General features: G+C 49.1%; 3 protein-coding genes across 4 annotated transcripts in view; all 3 read left to right on the top strand.

Annotated features, from left to right (window-relative positions):
• The first annotated feature begins 201 nt into the window (after nt 1–201).
• stx12l (syntaxin 12, like) lies at nt 202–6884 on the top strand. The gene is made up of 10 exons (XM_084702275.1): nt 202–517; nt 1291–1435; nt 1727–1796; nt 1930–2029; nt 2815–2952; nt 3108–3151; nt 3439–3544; nt 3645–3717; nt 5377–5459; nt 6092–6884. Exons 2-10 carry the CDS (start codon nt 1336–1338, stop codon nt 6182–6184), a joined length of 807 nt encoding a protein of 268 aa, XP_084558401.1. The 5' UTR covers nt 202–517; nt 1291–1335; the 3' UTR covers nt 6185–6884.
• A 4902-nt stretch (nt 6885–11786) lies between these two features.
• On the top strand, nt 11787–13528 carry popdc3 (popeye domain cAMP effector 3). The gene is made up of 3 exons (XM_084702273.1): nt 11787–12619; nt 12703–12811; nt 12931–13528. The coding sequence occupies exons 1-3, from the start codon at nt 12117–12119 to the stop codon at nt 13195–13197; spliced, it is 879 nt and encodes a 292-aa protein (XP_084558399.1). The 5' UTR covers nt 11787–12116; the 3' UTR covers nt 13198–13528.
• Nucleotides 13529–14017: 489 nt separating this feature from the next.
• Nucleotides 14018–16313, top strand: part of popdc1 (popeye domain cAMP effector 1) — a 7034-nt gene continuing 4738 nt past the window's right edge. For both annotated transcript variants that reach the window (XM_084702271.1, XM_084702272.1), the window contains exons 1-3: nt 14018–14159; nt 15048–15292; nt 15681–15805. In XM_084702271.1, coding sequence (XP_084558397.1) covers nt 15064–15292; nt 15681–15805 — 354 coding nt within the window. In that variant the 5' untranslated portion in view covers nt 14018–14159; nt 15048–15063. The remainder of the gene's footprint in view (nt 14160–15047; nt 15293–15680; nt 15806–16313) is intronic.

The following is a 16313-nucleotide window of genomic DNA, read 5'->3' as shown; positions in this document are numbered from 1 at the left end:
TGATGATATGAAGGTAAATATACCCATCCCTCATGCGACCCGGCAGCGCCTGGCCTCGCAGGAGAATGTAGCGGGTCAGTCCTGCTTAAGTCATGTGAGCGGCTCTGCCAGTTCGGTGTCAATTAACGGAGACAGCGTGGAAGTCATGAGACCGGGGGTGCACACAGACTACCGGCTCCTTTTCTGCACGCTAACGATAGCACCCTTCATGAAGTGTAAGACTGTTGGGTAGAAGGTTGAATATACACTACGCCTTAGCAGTCAGTAGGAAAGACAAAGCAACACCCGACATGACGGCTTTTCTGATTTAAATACATTAATGAAAGAGGTGGTGTCACGGCACTATCTGTAGTTTGTAAAGCATGTCTGCATTGCCGACAAACCAGAATCACATGCGCAAGTCGGATTAATGTGGTCCTATGTGTGACGTCGTACACGGACTGGGTGGGTCTACGAAGAAATCTCATACGGATTGCTATCAGGAAAACGACGTATTTTGCTCCAACCCCATTGAAAAGTAAGATGTTGAACATATTCATTTTAACAAACTGTAGCCTATAGAGCGTAAAACCTAATTTGTCAATATAGCCTTTGATGTTTCTATCACCACTGTCTTCCACGGTAGAATTAACCAGAAGCTGGTTTGGGATTCAGTTTACTGTCATTGATGCAACTATACAATGTAAAAATGCACTAGTTGTTTTATTGTGTGGAATTCTTCCCGCCTATTACAGGGATTATATTCGCGATATGCAAATGTTCTCCCAGTCTTCAACTAATATTGCAATTAATAGCCTATTAAGATACTCAATTTAAGTTATTTGTGCGACTGAATGTCATTCGAGAGACCTATCCTATTTATATATAAGATTAGCAGACATTTACTGTAAATTAACTTTCAAGACAAGAGCTTTTACATGCAATACGACGACTTGTTTACAAAATTGCTAAATCCGTCACAACGTTAATCCGTGTGACGTAGAAGACTGTAGCCGATCTAGTGACTGATCGTTTCTTGGTCTATTTTTGAGACGTAATGTTGGTATATTTGAGGAGGGGGGGGGGGGTATTGCTTATGAAAATCAGACCATCTTATTTTTGTAGATTGCCTGTGAACGCGCTTGTGTTCATATCCCCGTGATGCCGCGTGTGATTTGAGCGCAGGCCTGATAATCTTGACAAGCAGCTGCGTTCTGGTATCACCCATCTTTGTCAGTCTCACAGTAGATTGGCACACCTTATACAGTTGTTTAAGCAATATATGAATAACGTTTTAACCTTTCTCTGTAGGTTGTGTAATATCCTTTAAAAACTATCTACACGACAGCAGCAAGTATGTCGTACGGAAGAACAGACACCGGTCGTTCGCAGCCGCGAGACTTCAGCAACCTTACCCAGACATGCAGCACCAACATCCAAAAAATCACCCAAAACAGTGAGTTTTTGGTGAACTCTGGCAAAGTACCAAGACCACAATCTTCAGCTGTTATGTCTGCGTCTAACCAGCCAAAGCAGTGCAATGAATTTACCGGTGTCTCAGTGGTTGGATGGTTTAAATTCCAACGTTTCACCAGGCCAAACAGCCAAGTCTTAATTCGAAGAAATTCACTAAAGACAGATGGTCCAAGTCTTGGGGGAAATATCTAAACAATAATATCAGTATCTTGAGACACAGTTGTTGTTTTTGGTCTACCAATGTTCACTTCTCTATTTTCCTGTTTACTAGCTGGCCAGATAAAAACGATGCTGCACCAAATAGGGACGAGACAAGAGACGCCGCAGGTGCAAGACCGCCTGTGAGTAGTCTCCTGGCAGTCAGGGATTACACTGGATGTAATGTGCCCCAACGGAATTAAAACAAAGTGATGTTAAATCCATCAAATCAGCAGAACGCCTTGTGCCAGTGTCTTTTGTTTCCCTCCGTTACAGACAACAGGTGCAGCACTACACAAACCAGCTGGCCAAGGAGACCAACAGACACCTGAAAGACCTGGGCTCTTTGCCCCTGCCTCTCTCTCCCTCAGAACAGGTGAGTAAAAGCGGTTAAAACTCCAAGACCAGGGGGGGCCAGTTATACTGCTTGAGGGGCCAGTTACGTTAAACATGATTGTTGTCATGTAGTTTTCTTCACCTTATTGCAGGCATTAACAGGCAAAATACCATGTTTATAATAATTTATAGACTCTATGTTTAGGGGGGCCATAAGGGGTCCAAGCTTGTGTCACAGGGGATATATGGTGTAGGAGGCCAGATGGAGTAGGAGGCTAGATGGAGTAAGAGGCTAGATGGAGTAGGAGGCTAGATGGAGTAGGAGGCCAGATGGAGTAAGAGGCCAGATGGAGTAGGAGGCTAGATGGAGTAAGAGGCTAGATGGAGTTGGAGGCTAGATGGAGTAGGAGGCCAGATGGAGTAGGAGGCTAGATGGAGTAAGAGGCTAGATGGAGTAGGAGGCCAGATGGAGTAAGAGGCCAGATGGAGTAAGAGGCCAGATGGAGTAGGAGGCCAGATGGTGTAGGAGGCCAGATGGAGTAAGAGGCCAGATGGTGTAGGAGGCCAGATGGAGTAGGAGGCTAGATGGAGTAGGAGGCTAGATGGAGTAGGAGGCTAGATGGAGTAGGAGGCCAGATGGAGTAGGAGGCCAGATGGAGTAAGAGGCCAGATGGAGTAAGAGGCCAGATGGTGTAGGAGGCCAGATGGAGTAAGAGGCCAGATGGAGTAAGAGGCCAGATAGTGTAGGAGGCCAGATGGTGTGGGGACAGCGGTCCGTCCGTCAGACTGAAAGCGAATCCCGTCTGTGCTCCTCCTCTCCTCCAGAGACAGCAGAAGATCCAGAAGGAGCGTCTGATGAGCGACTTCTCGGCGGCGCTCAACAACTTCCAGCTGATGCAGCGCAGAGCTGCGGAGAAGGAGAAGGAGTCCGTGGCCCGGGCCCGAGCCGGGTCCCGCGTCCTGGTAAACACGCCCCGCCCCGACAGCCCCGCCCCAACAGCCCCACCCAGCCCAGCGTGCTGGCTAACACCGTTTCTGTTCTGGGGTTAGCCTTCACACTTGGTGTGCCGATGGTGCGGTAACCTCAGCTGAGTGCGGGTGTGTTTGTCTGTTGGCAGGGCGACGGTGGGAATGTTGAGGAACAGCTCGTGACGTTTGAAAAGTAAGTTCGCCTGCTCCCACTGTCTCATCAGGGAGCCTGTGTCACTGTGAGGGTTGGCTCTGCTCAGGAGTTACTAGTCACTGTTTGACAACTACTTGAACCGATTGAATGAACGTGTGGTTCTGCAGAAACTAACGTGCGTGGCATGCTTGTTCATGTTCTTGTGCGTGCGAATGTTTGTGTGCGCGCGTGTGTATGTTTGTTTGTACGCGCGCATGCCTGTCTGTGCATTTCTGTGTGTGTGTGTGTGTGCGCGCGCTTGTGTGCATTTGTGTGTGTGTGTCCAGAGATGACGACTGGAGCCAGACCCAGACCCAGACGGAGGAGGCACCCATCACTGAAGAGGACCTGGAGGTCATCAAGGAGAGGGAGACCAACATCAGGCAGCTGGAGGTAGGAGGCCCCGCCCTGCAGCACCACAAGGTCCCTCTGACAGCAAGACGCTGGCCGGCCAAGGCCCTAGTGACTCTCTCCCCTCTCCTCTCTCTTCCAGTCCGACATCATGGACGTGAACCAGATCTTCAAGGACCTTGCAGTGATGATCCACGATCAGGGAGAAATGATAGGTGCGTCTGAGGAGGACTCTCTCTCTCTTTCCCTCCCTCCCCCCTCTCTCTCTCTCTCTCTCTCTCTCTCTCTCTCTCTCTCTCTCTCTCTCTCTCTCTCTTTCCCTCCCTCCCTCCCTCCCTCCCCCCTCTCTCTATCTCTCTCTCTCTCTCTCTCTCTCTCTCTCTCTCTCTCTCTCTCTCTCTCTCTCTCTCTCTCTCCCTGCCTTTCTCTCTTTCTTTTTCCCTGTGTCTCTCTCCCCCTGCCTCTCTCTCTCGCTCGTTCCTCTTCTTCCACTTAAGTGTTGTTCCATCTCCTCTCCCTGACATGGTCTGGTGAATTTCCAATCTCAAACAATCCTTATCTCTCCTTGCTGCTCTCACACGGCCCAGCACACCTGCTTCACACACTCCCTCACACTCCCTCACACTCCCACACACTCCCACACACTCCCACACACTCCCACACACTCCCTCACTCTCCCTCACACTCCCTCACTCTCCCTCACACTCCCTCACACTCCCACACACTCCCTCACACTCCCTCACACTCCCTCACACTCCCTCACACTCCCACACACTCCCTCACACTCCCTCACACTCCCACACACTCCCTCACACTCCCTCACACTCCCACACACTCCCTCACACTCCCTCACACTCCCTCACACTCCCACACACTCCCTCACACTCCCTCACGCTCCCTCACGCTCCCTCACGCTCCCTCACACTCCCTCACACTCCCTCACACTCCCTCACACTCTGGCCTCAGCAAGCCTCGCTGTCGACGTCCGTCCCAACTGTTCTTCCCCTGAGTTTGTGAACCGATTTGAACGCAGTCAACATTCGTGGAAGATTCCACTCTCAGAGCTTGTGGCCCTGTGTCTCCCTGACCCCTCACTCTCAGAGCGTGTGGCCCTGTGTCTCCCTGACCCCTCACTCTCAGAGCGTGTGGCCCTGTGTCTCCCTGACCCCTCACTCTCAGAGCGTGTGGCCCTGTGTCTCCTTGACCCCTCACTCTCAGAGCATGTGGCCCTGTGTCTCCCTGACCCCTCACTCTCAGAGCGTGTGGCCCTGTGTCTCCTTGACCCCTCACTCTCAGAGCATGTGGCCCTGTGTCTCCCTGACCCCTCACTCTCAGAGCGTGTGGCCCTGTGTCTCCCTGACCCCTCACTCTCAGAGCGTATGGCCCTGTGTCTCCCTGACCCCTCACTCTCAGAGCGTATGGCCCTGTGTCTCCCTGACCCCTCACTCTCAGAGCGTGTGGCCCTGTGTCTCCCTGACCCCTCACTCTCAGAGCGTGTGGCCCTGTGTCTCCCTGACCCCTCACTCTCAGAGCATGTGGCCCTGTGTCTCCCTGACCCCTCACTCTCAGAGCGTGTGGCCCTGTGTCTCCCTGACCCCTCACTCTCAGAGCGTGTGGCCCTGTGTCTCCCTGACCCCTCACTCTCAGAGCATGTGGCCCTGTGTCTCCCTGACCCCTCACTCTCAGAGCGTATGGCCCTGTGTCTCCCTGACCCCTCACTCTCAGAGCGTGTGGCCCTGTGTCTCCCTGACCCCTCACTCTCAGAGCGTATGGCCCTGTGTCTCCCTGACCCCTCACTCTCAGAGCGTGTGGCCCTGTGTCTTGGCTCCCCGACCCCTGGGATGTGAGCCCTGTGCCTGTTCTCTGACTTACAGACAGCATCGAGGCCAACGTGGAGAGTGCTGAGGTCCACGTAGACAGAGGCGCTGCCCAGCTCCAACGAGCCTCCTACTACCAGGTACCAAAACGACACGCGTCACTCTCGTATAACTCTCCCACTCTATACTAACTATAACATTGGTGTAAGTGTACTTGACTGTAGACTGTTTACAGGGGATCCCGTTTGTCCTACTTTATAGGATATCATTGAACTGCAAACTACGTTATTGAAGTGCACCACATATTGAGTGCTAAATGCCATTTAGGTATGTTGAATTCAGTTGAATTCACCTGATTAATCCCTTGAGGTTATCTGTTAGTAATCAAGCGGGCTCTGTAGTGTGGTAAACAGATTACGTTGGGAGGTGTGATGAGTCTGACAGAGGAAAGCTGCAACAATGTTTGTCAAATCAAATCTAAATGTATTTGTATAGCCCTTTTTACAGTCAATGTCACAGAGGGCTTGACAGAGAGCCATAGAACTGCCCCTCAGCCAACCTAAACCCTCAAGGAAGACAAAGAAAAACACTTCCAGAGACAGTTGGTGACAGAGATGTGCAGAACATAGTCATGCATCAAGTCATGCATCAAGAGTAGAGAATATGAAAAGAGAAGAGATGTCTAAATGGATGTTGAAACATAGGTTATGTTGAAACATAGATATGTTGAAACACAGATATTCCAACTCAGTGTTCTTGGTCTCCCTTTCAGAGGAAGTCTCGTAAGAGGATGTGCATCCTGGCAATGGTGCTGTCTCTGGTGCTCACCATCCTGGGCATCATTATCTGGAAGGCCATCGAGTGAAGGGAAGGGGGACACGGGGGAAGGATTTGAGAGGCGCACAGACAACCTGACATGACTTCCAGTGTGTGAGTGTGTGTGAGAGTAGGTGTGGGAGTGAGTGTGTGTGGGAGTGAGTGTGTGTGTGTACGTGTTGAAGAAGGATGAACACAGTCTATGACTTCCCCTGTAATTGAGATTTGATGAGGTTTGTGCTATCCCCTTGAAATGGCATTGTGTGGTTGTTTAACCTTGTCAACCAAAACAAGTTAGAAAAAAAATGACTGCTCTCAATATTTAACCGGACCTCACTACTGCTACTGCTACTCCTGTATTGTGTCAGCCATCTTTCAGATTTGCAGCCCCAGAGACGGCGTAAGCACAAGGAGAACACATAGGTCCTGTACATATGTGTGAAAGGAGGTCACAACAAACTGTAGATAACTCTTCCCAACAGTAAACTGTACATTCTGACTTGCTGACAGTGCTACAATTTACTTTCTTGTTGGATAAGCACAACACCTCTGTTGTTATTCCACTGCTGTTGAGGTACATTTGATCTTTTGCAAAATTGCACATACTTTTTATGTATATACATGCCATGGGTAATATTGTTTCTCTGTTGCGTCTGTCTCCAAGGTGAAGCCTATTGGCCCACTCAGATATGTGGCTTCCTGACATGATAATAAAGATTACCACTGGCATAATACCAAGTAAGAGAGTCCATTCTCTTTTCTTCTGTTTATTTTTATCATAGTCTCAATTTAATCAATAAAACCATCCATGTATAAAGTCCAGCCTCAGTGTCATGTGCCTGCGTTTGTCCACTAGGTGTCTCTCTAATCTCAATGAGACAAACACGCAACTGTGGGTCCAGACTGTAATATTATTTGGTATTCAAGTGTTATACTGAATCAAACCTTGCAGGGTTTGTTTGACATGTGGGGGTGTCATAAAACCAAGGCCCCTGAGTGAATTGGACACGGTTGATGTGGTAACAGCCGGAGAGAAAAACAACTGGGCAAAGTATCACAAGTGTAGCAGACGGTTGTCGTGGTGACATCGGGGGGGATTGCTTTGCGCCCCTGGAGGTATACCTGGAGTGGCTCTTACAGGGCTGGAGAGAGGAGGCTGGCTGTCCTCTCCGCTCTCTCCCCCCTCTCTCCCTCTCCCCCCCTCTCCCCCTCTCTCTCCCTCTCCCCCCCTCTCCCCCTCTCCCCCCTCTCCCCCCTCTCTCCCTCTCCCCCGCTCTCTCCCCCCTCCCCCCCCCCCTCTCCCTCACTCTCTCCCTCTCCCCCGCTCTCCCCCCCTCTATCCCACTCTCTCCCTCGCTCTCTCCCTCTCCTCCCTCACTCTGTCCTTACTCCCTCTCTCTCCTTCCCCCTGACTCTCTTCCTCTCCTACCTAATTGTCTCCCCTCTCCGCCCACCCTCTCCCTCTCCTCCCTCTCCATTTCTTCCCCCACTCTCTCTCCCCTTCCTTCCTTCCTTTCCTCCCTCGCTCTCTCTGTGTCCTCACTCTCTCCCTCTCCTCCCTCTTCTCCCTCCACCCTCTCTTTCCCTCCTCTCTGTCACCTTCTTCTTCCTCACTCTCTCCCTCTCCTCCCTCTCTCCTTCTCCTCCCGCCCTGTCCTCCCTCTCTCCCCTTCCTCCCTCCCTGTCCTCCCTCCCCTTCTCCTTCCTCCCCCTCTTCCTGGATGGCTTCCGTGACTCAGCCTCTTTGTGTCAGCTCTCTGGGCCTCTCTGTAGACACTCTGAGGTCCTCTCCATGACGACAGGACGGTAGACCGCCGAGCGAAGGAGCAGCGGGCTCGCCGGCCCAAACTCCTCCACCTCTGCTCCTGAAGATGTGTTCCGGCACAGGGCCATGGTGAGTGGGAGGAATAAGGGCCTCTCTTCCATCGCACCAAATCAAGACGAACCGTGCGATTGGTCGAGTGTTTGATGTATTTTTATTATGATCGTTCAAGTTGGAGACTTATTCTGGGCGTTAGTCACCTGTGTGTTAGATCTTTACTAGTCAGCTCAGATGAGGTTTTATGACTTGGGGGATTCATAAACTCTGCCATTTGATTTTACTGCCCTACACTCATATACATGATCATAAATAATTATGTTAATAAACATATCTGATGTGCGGGTTGTGTAACTGGATCAAAGATGTATTTGTGTGTGTGTGTTCAGTCACCCTTGGCTGTCCCCCAAGCCCTTAACAATGAGAGTTTTGTCCAGAAGCATAGGAAAGGATGTTCACCTTTTCTCCTCCTAATTCATAAAAAAAGAAAAGCACTCGAGTGTCTGTTTCATCAGGAAGAAAAGACGTCTCCTGGGCAGACGAGAGAAAAAAGGTCAGATAAAACCTCCCTTTCTGGAGCGTCTCTCATTATGCCGACAGAATGAAAAGAGAGAGGGTGTTTTCCATGGTCTCTTTTGTGGGGCGAACGGCGGCTCTCCATTCATTTCCTCTGAGATTCGGACTCGGGCTCAGATTGTCCGTGCTGATGTGTCTGGTCTCATGGACTCTCGGCAGAGTGAGAAAGTGAGGATGGCCTGTTCTCTCTCCATTAAGACACCCTAGAGATTCTCGCAGATGCAGGAAATGAAAGGAATAATGGACTTCTTTTTTCTTTTTTTGAAGGTGACAGCAAATTGAACACCTCTTGCCCCACTTTCAGCTCTCATACCTCCTCTAAGACACCCGACTAAGCCAGAGGGAAGAAGATAAATGTTGTGAAGAAGACCGTTATGTCACAACCCTATTCCTCTAGTTTATAATGAGCTTATTCTGAATATCCGTTTCTCTAGTGATCCTGTGATGTTCAGGATCCTGTGCTGAAAGCGCCTCTTTAATTGTACCTATCTCTGTAGTTAACAATATCCCACAATTGACACATTTTACCAACCACAACATCTTAACAAATGTCATGGAAAACATACACTACACTTCCCTCCCACTTCTGGAAATCTCCCTCACCTCAGTCCTGGCTCAGTCAGCCAGCCTCCTCCAGCCTCCTCCAGCCTCCTCCAGCCCTCTCCAGCCTCCTCCAGCCTCCTCCAGCCTCCTCCAGCCTCCTCCAGCCTCCACCAGCCTCCTCCAGCCTCCTCCAGCCTCCTCCAGCCTCCTCCAGCCTCCTCCAGCCCCCTGCAGCCTCCTCCAGCCTCCTCCAGCCCTCTCCAGCCTCCTCCAGCCTCCTCCAGCCTCCTCCAGCCTCCTCCAGCCTCCTCCAGCCTCCACCAGCCTCCTCCAGCCTCCTCCAGCCCTCTCCAGCCTCCTCCAGCCCCCTGCAGCCTCATCCAGCCTCCTCCAGCCTCCTCCAGCCTCCACCAGCCTCCTGCAGCCTCCTCCAGCCTCCTTCAGCCTCCTTCAGCCTCCTCCAGCCTCATCCAGGCAGGGCAGACAGGCAGACAGGCAGACAGACAGTCAGACAGACAGATAGGCAGACAGACAGGCAGACAGACAGGCAGACAGATATGCAGACAAACAGACAAGTGGGGCCATGGTGCCTTTCTGCTTGTAGCCAGGTTCATTGGTATGCTAGGAGATGTATCCCATCAGTGATGAGGAAACAGGGGTCAATCAAGGCAGGCATAGAAAATTCTATTTCCCGTCTGTCAGATAATGAGGAAATTACTCTATTCATCATTGGGACTCCCAAAGCTTGGCACATGGAATCTCAGCATAAGAGGTATGCAGTGTTGGCTAATAGCCATATCTAATACAGACTAATGAGAGATCATCACAAGACTTTACCAGTGTGTGTGTGTGTGTGTGTGTGTGTGTGTGTGTGTGTGTGTGCATGGTTTCACTAGTTAATCTAGGAATTGCATCAAGGGACACCCTAAAAATAACTGAGCAATGAAGAACTGGATATCTTCTCTGCAGGTCTATGCTGGAGTGAAGTATGACAGGAAACAGTACTGTCTAACATCCTTTCCTTCAACCCGAGTCATGACCACACATTTCAACACATTCAGCTCTCAAATGTGCTTCTCCTAATTGACACTTTGTCCTGCCCATCTTTCTCTCTTTCTTTGTCTCTCCCTCTCTCTTTCCGACAGAGGAAAACCAAAAAGGATGTATCCTTCTTCACTCTGTCAAGGTTGTCTGACAATATGCCCCAGTTAGACCCCCCCTCTCCAGATTAATGAGAAAGAGAGGAGAAAACACACACAGACACACATCCACCAAACACACAAACACACACACACACCGACAGACATTCTCTTTTGATTCATTTGTCTCCTCCTATCTTTTCTTTCTCGTCATCATTGTGGGCACACACACACACACACACAAGCAAAGAGTTAGACCTCACCAGGCCATGGCAAAAACAGGGATCTATTTATAGGAGGCGTTGGGTGTCTGATAACCCTGGGATAGCTGGCATGATCCCCCAGGCTGGCAGACGCACCACATTCCTGCTGTATTTACTACAACTGCTCAATAGCAGACACACATGCAGGCAACCGCACACACACATACACCGCCCCTCTCTCTTTCTCACTGGGGTTTCAACACATTTAGCTGGGGCTGGTCTCATTCTGCTGGTGCAACCCACAATCCTCTGGGGTTTAACCCCAGGTTACAACCAAGAGGCCAAGCTGAGAGAGAGAGAGAGAGAGAGAGAGAGAGAGAGAGAGAGAGAGAGAGAGAGAGAGAGAGAGAGAACGAGAGAGAGAGAGAGAGAGAGAGAGAGAGAGAGAGAGAGGGAGGGAGGGAGGGAGGGAGAAAGAGAGGGATAGAGAGAGAGAGTGGAAATGGAGGAGAGAGAGAGAGAGACAGAGAGAGAGACAGAGAGGTAGAGAGAGGTAGATAGGGAGAGAGAGAGAGAGAGAGAGAGAGAGAGAGAGAGAGAGAGAGAGAGAGAGAGAGAGAGAGAGAGAGAGAGAGAGTAAAATGGTCAATTTATTTATTTTTAAATTACATAATTGTTAGACAAACAAGCACATTGTTGGAGAGAGAGAGAGAGAGAGAGAGAGAGAGAGAGAGAGAGAGAGAGAGAGAGAGAGAGAGAGAGAGAGAGAGAGAGAGAGAGAGAGAGAGAGAGAGAGAGGGAGAGGGAGAGGGAGAGGGAGAGGGGGGCAGAAAGTGGGAGAGGGAAAAAGGGGGTGATAGAGAAAGAGTGGAAAGGAAGAGGAAGAGAGAGAGAGAGGACCTGCCAGAGGACCTGCCTCTGTGTCTGACATGGTAAGACTGGTGCCCAAGGGTTCTCTCTCAGCCAGCTGCCCTAAATATTTCACTCTGGGCTGGGTTTTAGTTCCCATCTTACAGGCACTCAAAGTCACCTTGACCAGCCAGGTAGCTCACCAGGGAAAATTTGGTTATTTTAGCCCAGAAAGATCAATGCTGGTCATGCTTCATGCTGGAAGAAGACTGGTCTGATTGATGAGAACACACACACACCTAATCTTTTAACCAGTGCCTTTGTCCACACTCTATATGCCCTGGGATTAGGTAGCTTATAGGGTTGTTTTTCTTTCAATTGAGGTGACATTACTTGAAGGTTAAGTTTATGTAATGACCTCTAAGAACTCAATACAATTTAACTCATCCATCCGTAATTATTTTTTGGGAGATACGTTGAAAAATGTTTGTGCCGTGCACATAAATTGCATAGGCTACCTTAAAAAGCCATGAAACATGTATGTTTCACTGTCATATTACATGTTAAACGGTGTTTGTTGAATGCATGTTTTGATCTTCACCGGATAGTGAGGAAGTAAGTCGTTGGACTTGAGGACCAAGCGGGCGCTGCGCGTCTAGTCGGTGGGTCATATTTTAAGAGGAGATATGATCAAACTGCGAGCGATGAAATTTTCGTCAATGACGCGTCACTAATTAGTTTCCAGTTTCCACCCCTCAGTCTTCTAAGTAATGTTTTCATCACTTTACCTTCTTTAGCTGAAATCTTGGTTATATGCTTGGTTACCAGCTTGTTTTACGCTGAGCGTAAAACATGGAGCCCATAGCTGTCGAAGCAGAAAACCTGACATCGGGGACACTGGCTTCTCACCCGGTTTGCACAGCATGGGCGGAGGGCCCCGAGACTTCAGTTTTTCACCTTGCCAATATGTTACTTGTTTTGGGATTCATGGGCGGAAGTGGATTCTACGGGCTTCTCTACCTGTATAGTTTTTTGGCAGTTGGTTTCTTCTGTTCCTCGATTTGGGCATGGTCGGACTCGTGCACGACGGACACCTTTCTGTGGAGTTTTGTTCTTTTCGCAGCGTGCGTTGGTCAAGTGGTGCATGTTGCCTACCGGTTAAGGAACGTTACTTTCGAGAAAGAGTTCCAAGACCTGTACAACTACATGTTCAAGAAGCTAGGTGTGTCCCTGGTCCACTTTGGGAAGATTGTCGTTTGTTGTGAAGGGGACATCCATACAATTGAAAAGGACCACTGCTTTGCCGTGGAGGGAAAGACGTCGATCGATAAGCTGTCTGTTCTCGTGTCCGGCAGGTGCCCTTAACTTTATCTTCCAGTTATTTATCATATATATAATTGTTTTTATCTCATCTTAACTCTGTTCGTCTTATTCACAGAATTCGAGTGACTGTAAACGGGGAATTTTTACATTACATCTATCCTTTCCAGTTTCTCGACTCTCCAGAATGGGACTCACTCAGACCCTCAGAGGAAGGGATCTTCCAGGTGACCTACTGCCTTCAGCCTACATCAACCTCTTTATGAATACTGACATTTTGTCTTTAATCTCTATTGTTTTGAGTCTGTGTTAAGAAAAAACATTTTATCTCCCCTCTTAACCTCAGGTAACGCTGCGCGCTGATAATCAGTGTAGGTATATTGCTTGGAGGCGTAAGAAGCTGTATCTGTTGTTTGCCAGACATCGCTACATAGCCAAGATCTTCGCTCTGGTTGTGCGGAACGATATTGCGGACAAGCTGTACTCCCTGAACGACAAGGCGTTCGACAGCGGCGGGATCCGGTTTGATCTCCGGTTACCCAGTTACTGTCACGTGCCGGGGCCAGAATTAGAACGAACAGCTGCATTCCTGCAAGTCGCAGAGAAGGAGTGAAGACGGATGGAGCTGGCTGTCCCGTGACTATCAGCGAACTTGTTGAATGTTTTTAGTCTGTTGTATATTGCCAGTAGGCTCTTTTGATGGTTCATCACCGTTAGACTTTTTATCAATGTGATTATAATGTATTTAACTGCCACTGTCGTGCAAAATTGTATGGACAGTGTCCGTTGTCTACGTGCGTGCGCGCGCATGTCAGTGTGTTTGCGAGAGATTTCATAAAGAATTCACCCAAACAACACTTGTTCAGCCATGGCCCATGGACTGTATGTTTTTGTGCCTGAACATTGTAAATGGATTAAAGTTGATTGTGTTTTAACAAATATAACACCTGTCACTTTGTCCTTTCGAAAATACACAGTCTAAACCCTGCGCAGTTCAGGTAATTGTCCGTCATTTTTGCTCTGCGCTGACCGTGGTGCTGATTTGAGCTCGAGCAACTCATCAATAATCGAAGGGTTTTTTATTTCACACCATGAAAACGTCATGGTTGACAAGAGTGCACTCACAAAAAACACCGCAGCTCCATAAATTACATTCATATAAGAGTCAGGCCACAGTTAGGCTTTTAGAAAAAGTTAAAACTTCAGGCTCATCGTTTGTTAAACAGGCATAGGCCTACATCTGGATTCCATTCAATCAGTTGCATAAATGTTTGACCGAAGACCGAAGACTGAAACGGTGTTTGAGGAAACAGCGCGCTTATAGCCGCTGTTTTACCTCCCCCTGTCGGAACACTCGGCTATTGCTGATGCGCAGCGACGGTGTTGACGACTGTCCGTTCGCCTCTTGCCCATTTTAGTCAATGTCTGTCAGCCCGCTGGAATGCGCGGCTCACACTGTACAGCCCCCCAGCTCGAGCGGACGCACACACAGAGCTCCTCATTCTAACTTTACCATTGTTTTCTTCTGCTTTCTTTTATAATTATCAACGAGCACATTGGATTTAGTCCTGACGGGTAAGTTCAACCTCATTTTCTCTCCCATTTGGCAAAGGGTCAGAGAAGTAGCCTACAGTTTAAAAGACGTTGTAGCCGTTATAGTCGCCTTGACTACTGTGGATCCCAGCTTTGATTAACCAGCCCACCTCATTTCTTTCTATAAATGTAGGCTACGGGCTATGATATGACCTCATACGCTGTATTTTATGTTCACATTTTAAACCACGAAAGTAGAGCCATATCAGTTTTTCGGTTCTGTATTCCTGTTTCAAAGCGGATTTAAGATCTCTCTCGCGCTCTCTCTCTCTCTCTCTCTCTCTCTCTCTCTCTCTCTCTCTCTCTCTCTCTCTCTCTCTCTCTCTCTCTCTCTCTCTCTCTCTCTCTCTATCTCTCTCTCTGCCTGTCCTTCCTCAAGTGGCATTTCAGTAAAGGTCATCTTCGTGTTTGCATTTTGTTCATGCAGATAATGACTGATTTAAGTCCCACAGAGATCAATGAGAATATATGTTTTAGATGTTATCCTATGGGTTAGCTTGTGGCTTTAAATGTCTGATCTTGTTTAAGCCCCCTTCTCGAAAAGACAACATTACAACAAAGATCACAAGCTTCACTGAGCAGAATAAGTCCAAAATATGTCGGATATACAAACTAGCAAAGGTCAAACACAACATAATTCAACATATTGACTGAATGACAACCTACTGCACAGGCCTACATCTGCTACAAAATACAAAAATATTCATTGGCAGATGTTTTTATCCAATGCAAAACATAGAGGAAGATTGAAAATGCCACTTCTTCATTTGCAATCAGGTGCTCTAATCACTGGGCTTAATCAATGAATGTCAACCAATGATTAACACCAACTCCTCCATGAACCCCACCCTGCCCTCCCTTGGTATGAAGGTAACCCTGCGTCAAGATGACGACACCCTCCACCATCTCCACCCTCCTCTTCACCTCCCTGGCCCCCCTGCCCTCCCCAGGGAATGCTCTGGGAGGGATGGAGCTCAACGTCACCTCCTGTGAGGACTGGGAGCAGGCTCATCACCTGCTCTTCCACCTGGGGAACCTGTCCCTGCTGGTGGGGCTGGTCATCCCCACCACCCTGGCCCTGCACATGATCCTGCTCCGCTTCCTGCTGATGACCGGTGGGTCTGGGCCGCCCCCTGGCGGCGCACGGGGGGGGGGGGGGGAACGTATTGCTAGGGGGGTTTATGAGCAAACCAAACACGTGCAGCTTTGTGTCGACATCTTCCTCTGTGATGGCAGTGTAAGCCCCTCAAAATGGGTAACGCTTTTAACCAAAGCGACAAACAGTTCAGGGCGAGAACCTGCAACCTCTTGATTTGCTGTCAAGTGCTCTACCCATTTAGCTATACCCTCCCCAAATTACCTACATTCCAGTCTAGTTATAAACCTACATAAGGGTAACGAGGGTATTTACTTAGACAGCAAACCCAAGCAGGGTTCCAGTACTGTACACAGTCGACCTGTGTTGCTGTGCTCCATTTCACTTCCTCTTCCTGTCCCTGGCAGGATGTTGTCTCTTCATCGCCTGGGCAACGCTGTACAGGTGCAACCTGGACGTGATGGTGTGGAACGTGGTGTTTCTGATCGTCAACTTCATGCACTTCTTCTACCTGCTCTACAAACGCAGACCAGTGAGTACCTCTCCCGCACGGTCGACCAAATACCACCGTCAGGTGCCTTGGTGGCTTACCTCACTGTGCAGGCTGAGGCCTCACCGCAGCGGCCTGGGTTCGAATCCAGCCTGGGCCCTTTGTTGCATGTCTTCCCCTCTCTCTCTCTCTCTCTCTCTCTCTCTCTCTCTGTCTCTCTCTCTCTCTCTCTGCCTTCCCAGTCACGTTTCAGTTCACATTGGTCCATTGAAGCATGAAAAATGCCCCCCAAATCCATTTTCAAATCCCCCCATCCAACCTCGTCATCAACTCAAACCCGTACCTGTTTGAAATATTTCTCTGTGCGTGTTATGCAAGCTAAAAGAATACCGTTGTGCAACATGTAACATATCCTAGAGTGCAGACAGAGGAAGCCCTCACAGTTGCAACTGTGAGCTTACTTAAACAGTACCTCTGCCTCACAATGGGATATTTAGGTCAGTTTTCCCACACGTTCTTGCCCAGGGGGCCATTCCTGGCTAGATGAGAT

The sequence above is a fragment of the Hypomesus nipponensis genome, chromosome 2, assembly GCF_054491055.1.
Source record: "Hypomesus nipponensis isolate SF chromosome 2, ASM5449105v1, whole genome shotgun sequence".
NCBI classification, from domain to species: Eukaryota; Metazoa; Chordata; class Actinopteri; order Osmeriformes; family Osmeridae; genus Hypomesus; species Hypomesus nipponensis.
This window is presented reverse-complemented; position numbering and strand designations above follow the sequence as displayed.

Coding starts and splice junctions, on each gene's coding strand:
- stx12l (XM_084702275.1), top strand. CDS start 1,336: ATGTCGTACGGAAGAACAGACACCGGTCGTTCGCAGCCGCGAGACTTC. Junction 3,545..3,644: donor CCAACATCAGGCAGCTGGAG/GTAGGAGGCCCC, acceptor TCTCTCTTCCAG/TCCGACATCATGGACGTGAA. Junction 3,718..5,376: donor CGATCAGGGAGAAATGATAG/GTGCGTCTGAGG, acceptor TCTGACTTACAG/ACAGCATCGAGGCCAACGTG.
- popdc3 (XM_084702273.1), top strand. CDS start 12,117: ATGGAGCCCATAGCTGTCGAAGCAGAAAACCTGACATCGGGGACACTG. Junction 12,620..12,702: donor TCTGTTCTCGTGTCCGGCAG/GTGCCCTTAACT, acceptor TCTTATTCACAG/AATTCGAGTGACTGTAAACG. Junction 12,812..12,930: donor CAGAGGAAGGGATCTTCCAG/GTGACCTACTGC, acceptor TCTTAACCTCAG/GTAACGCTGCGCGCTGATAA.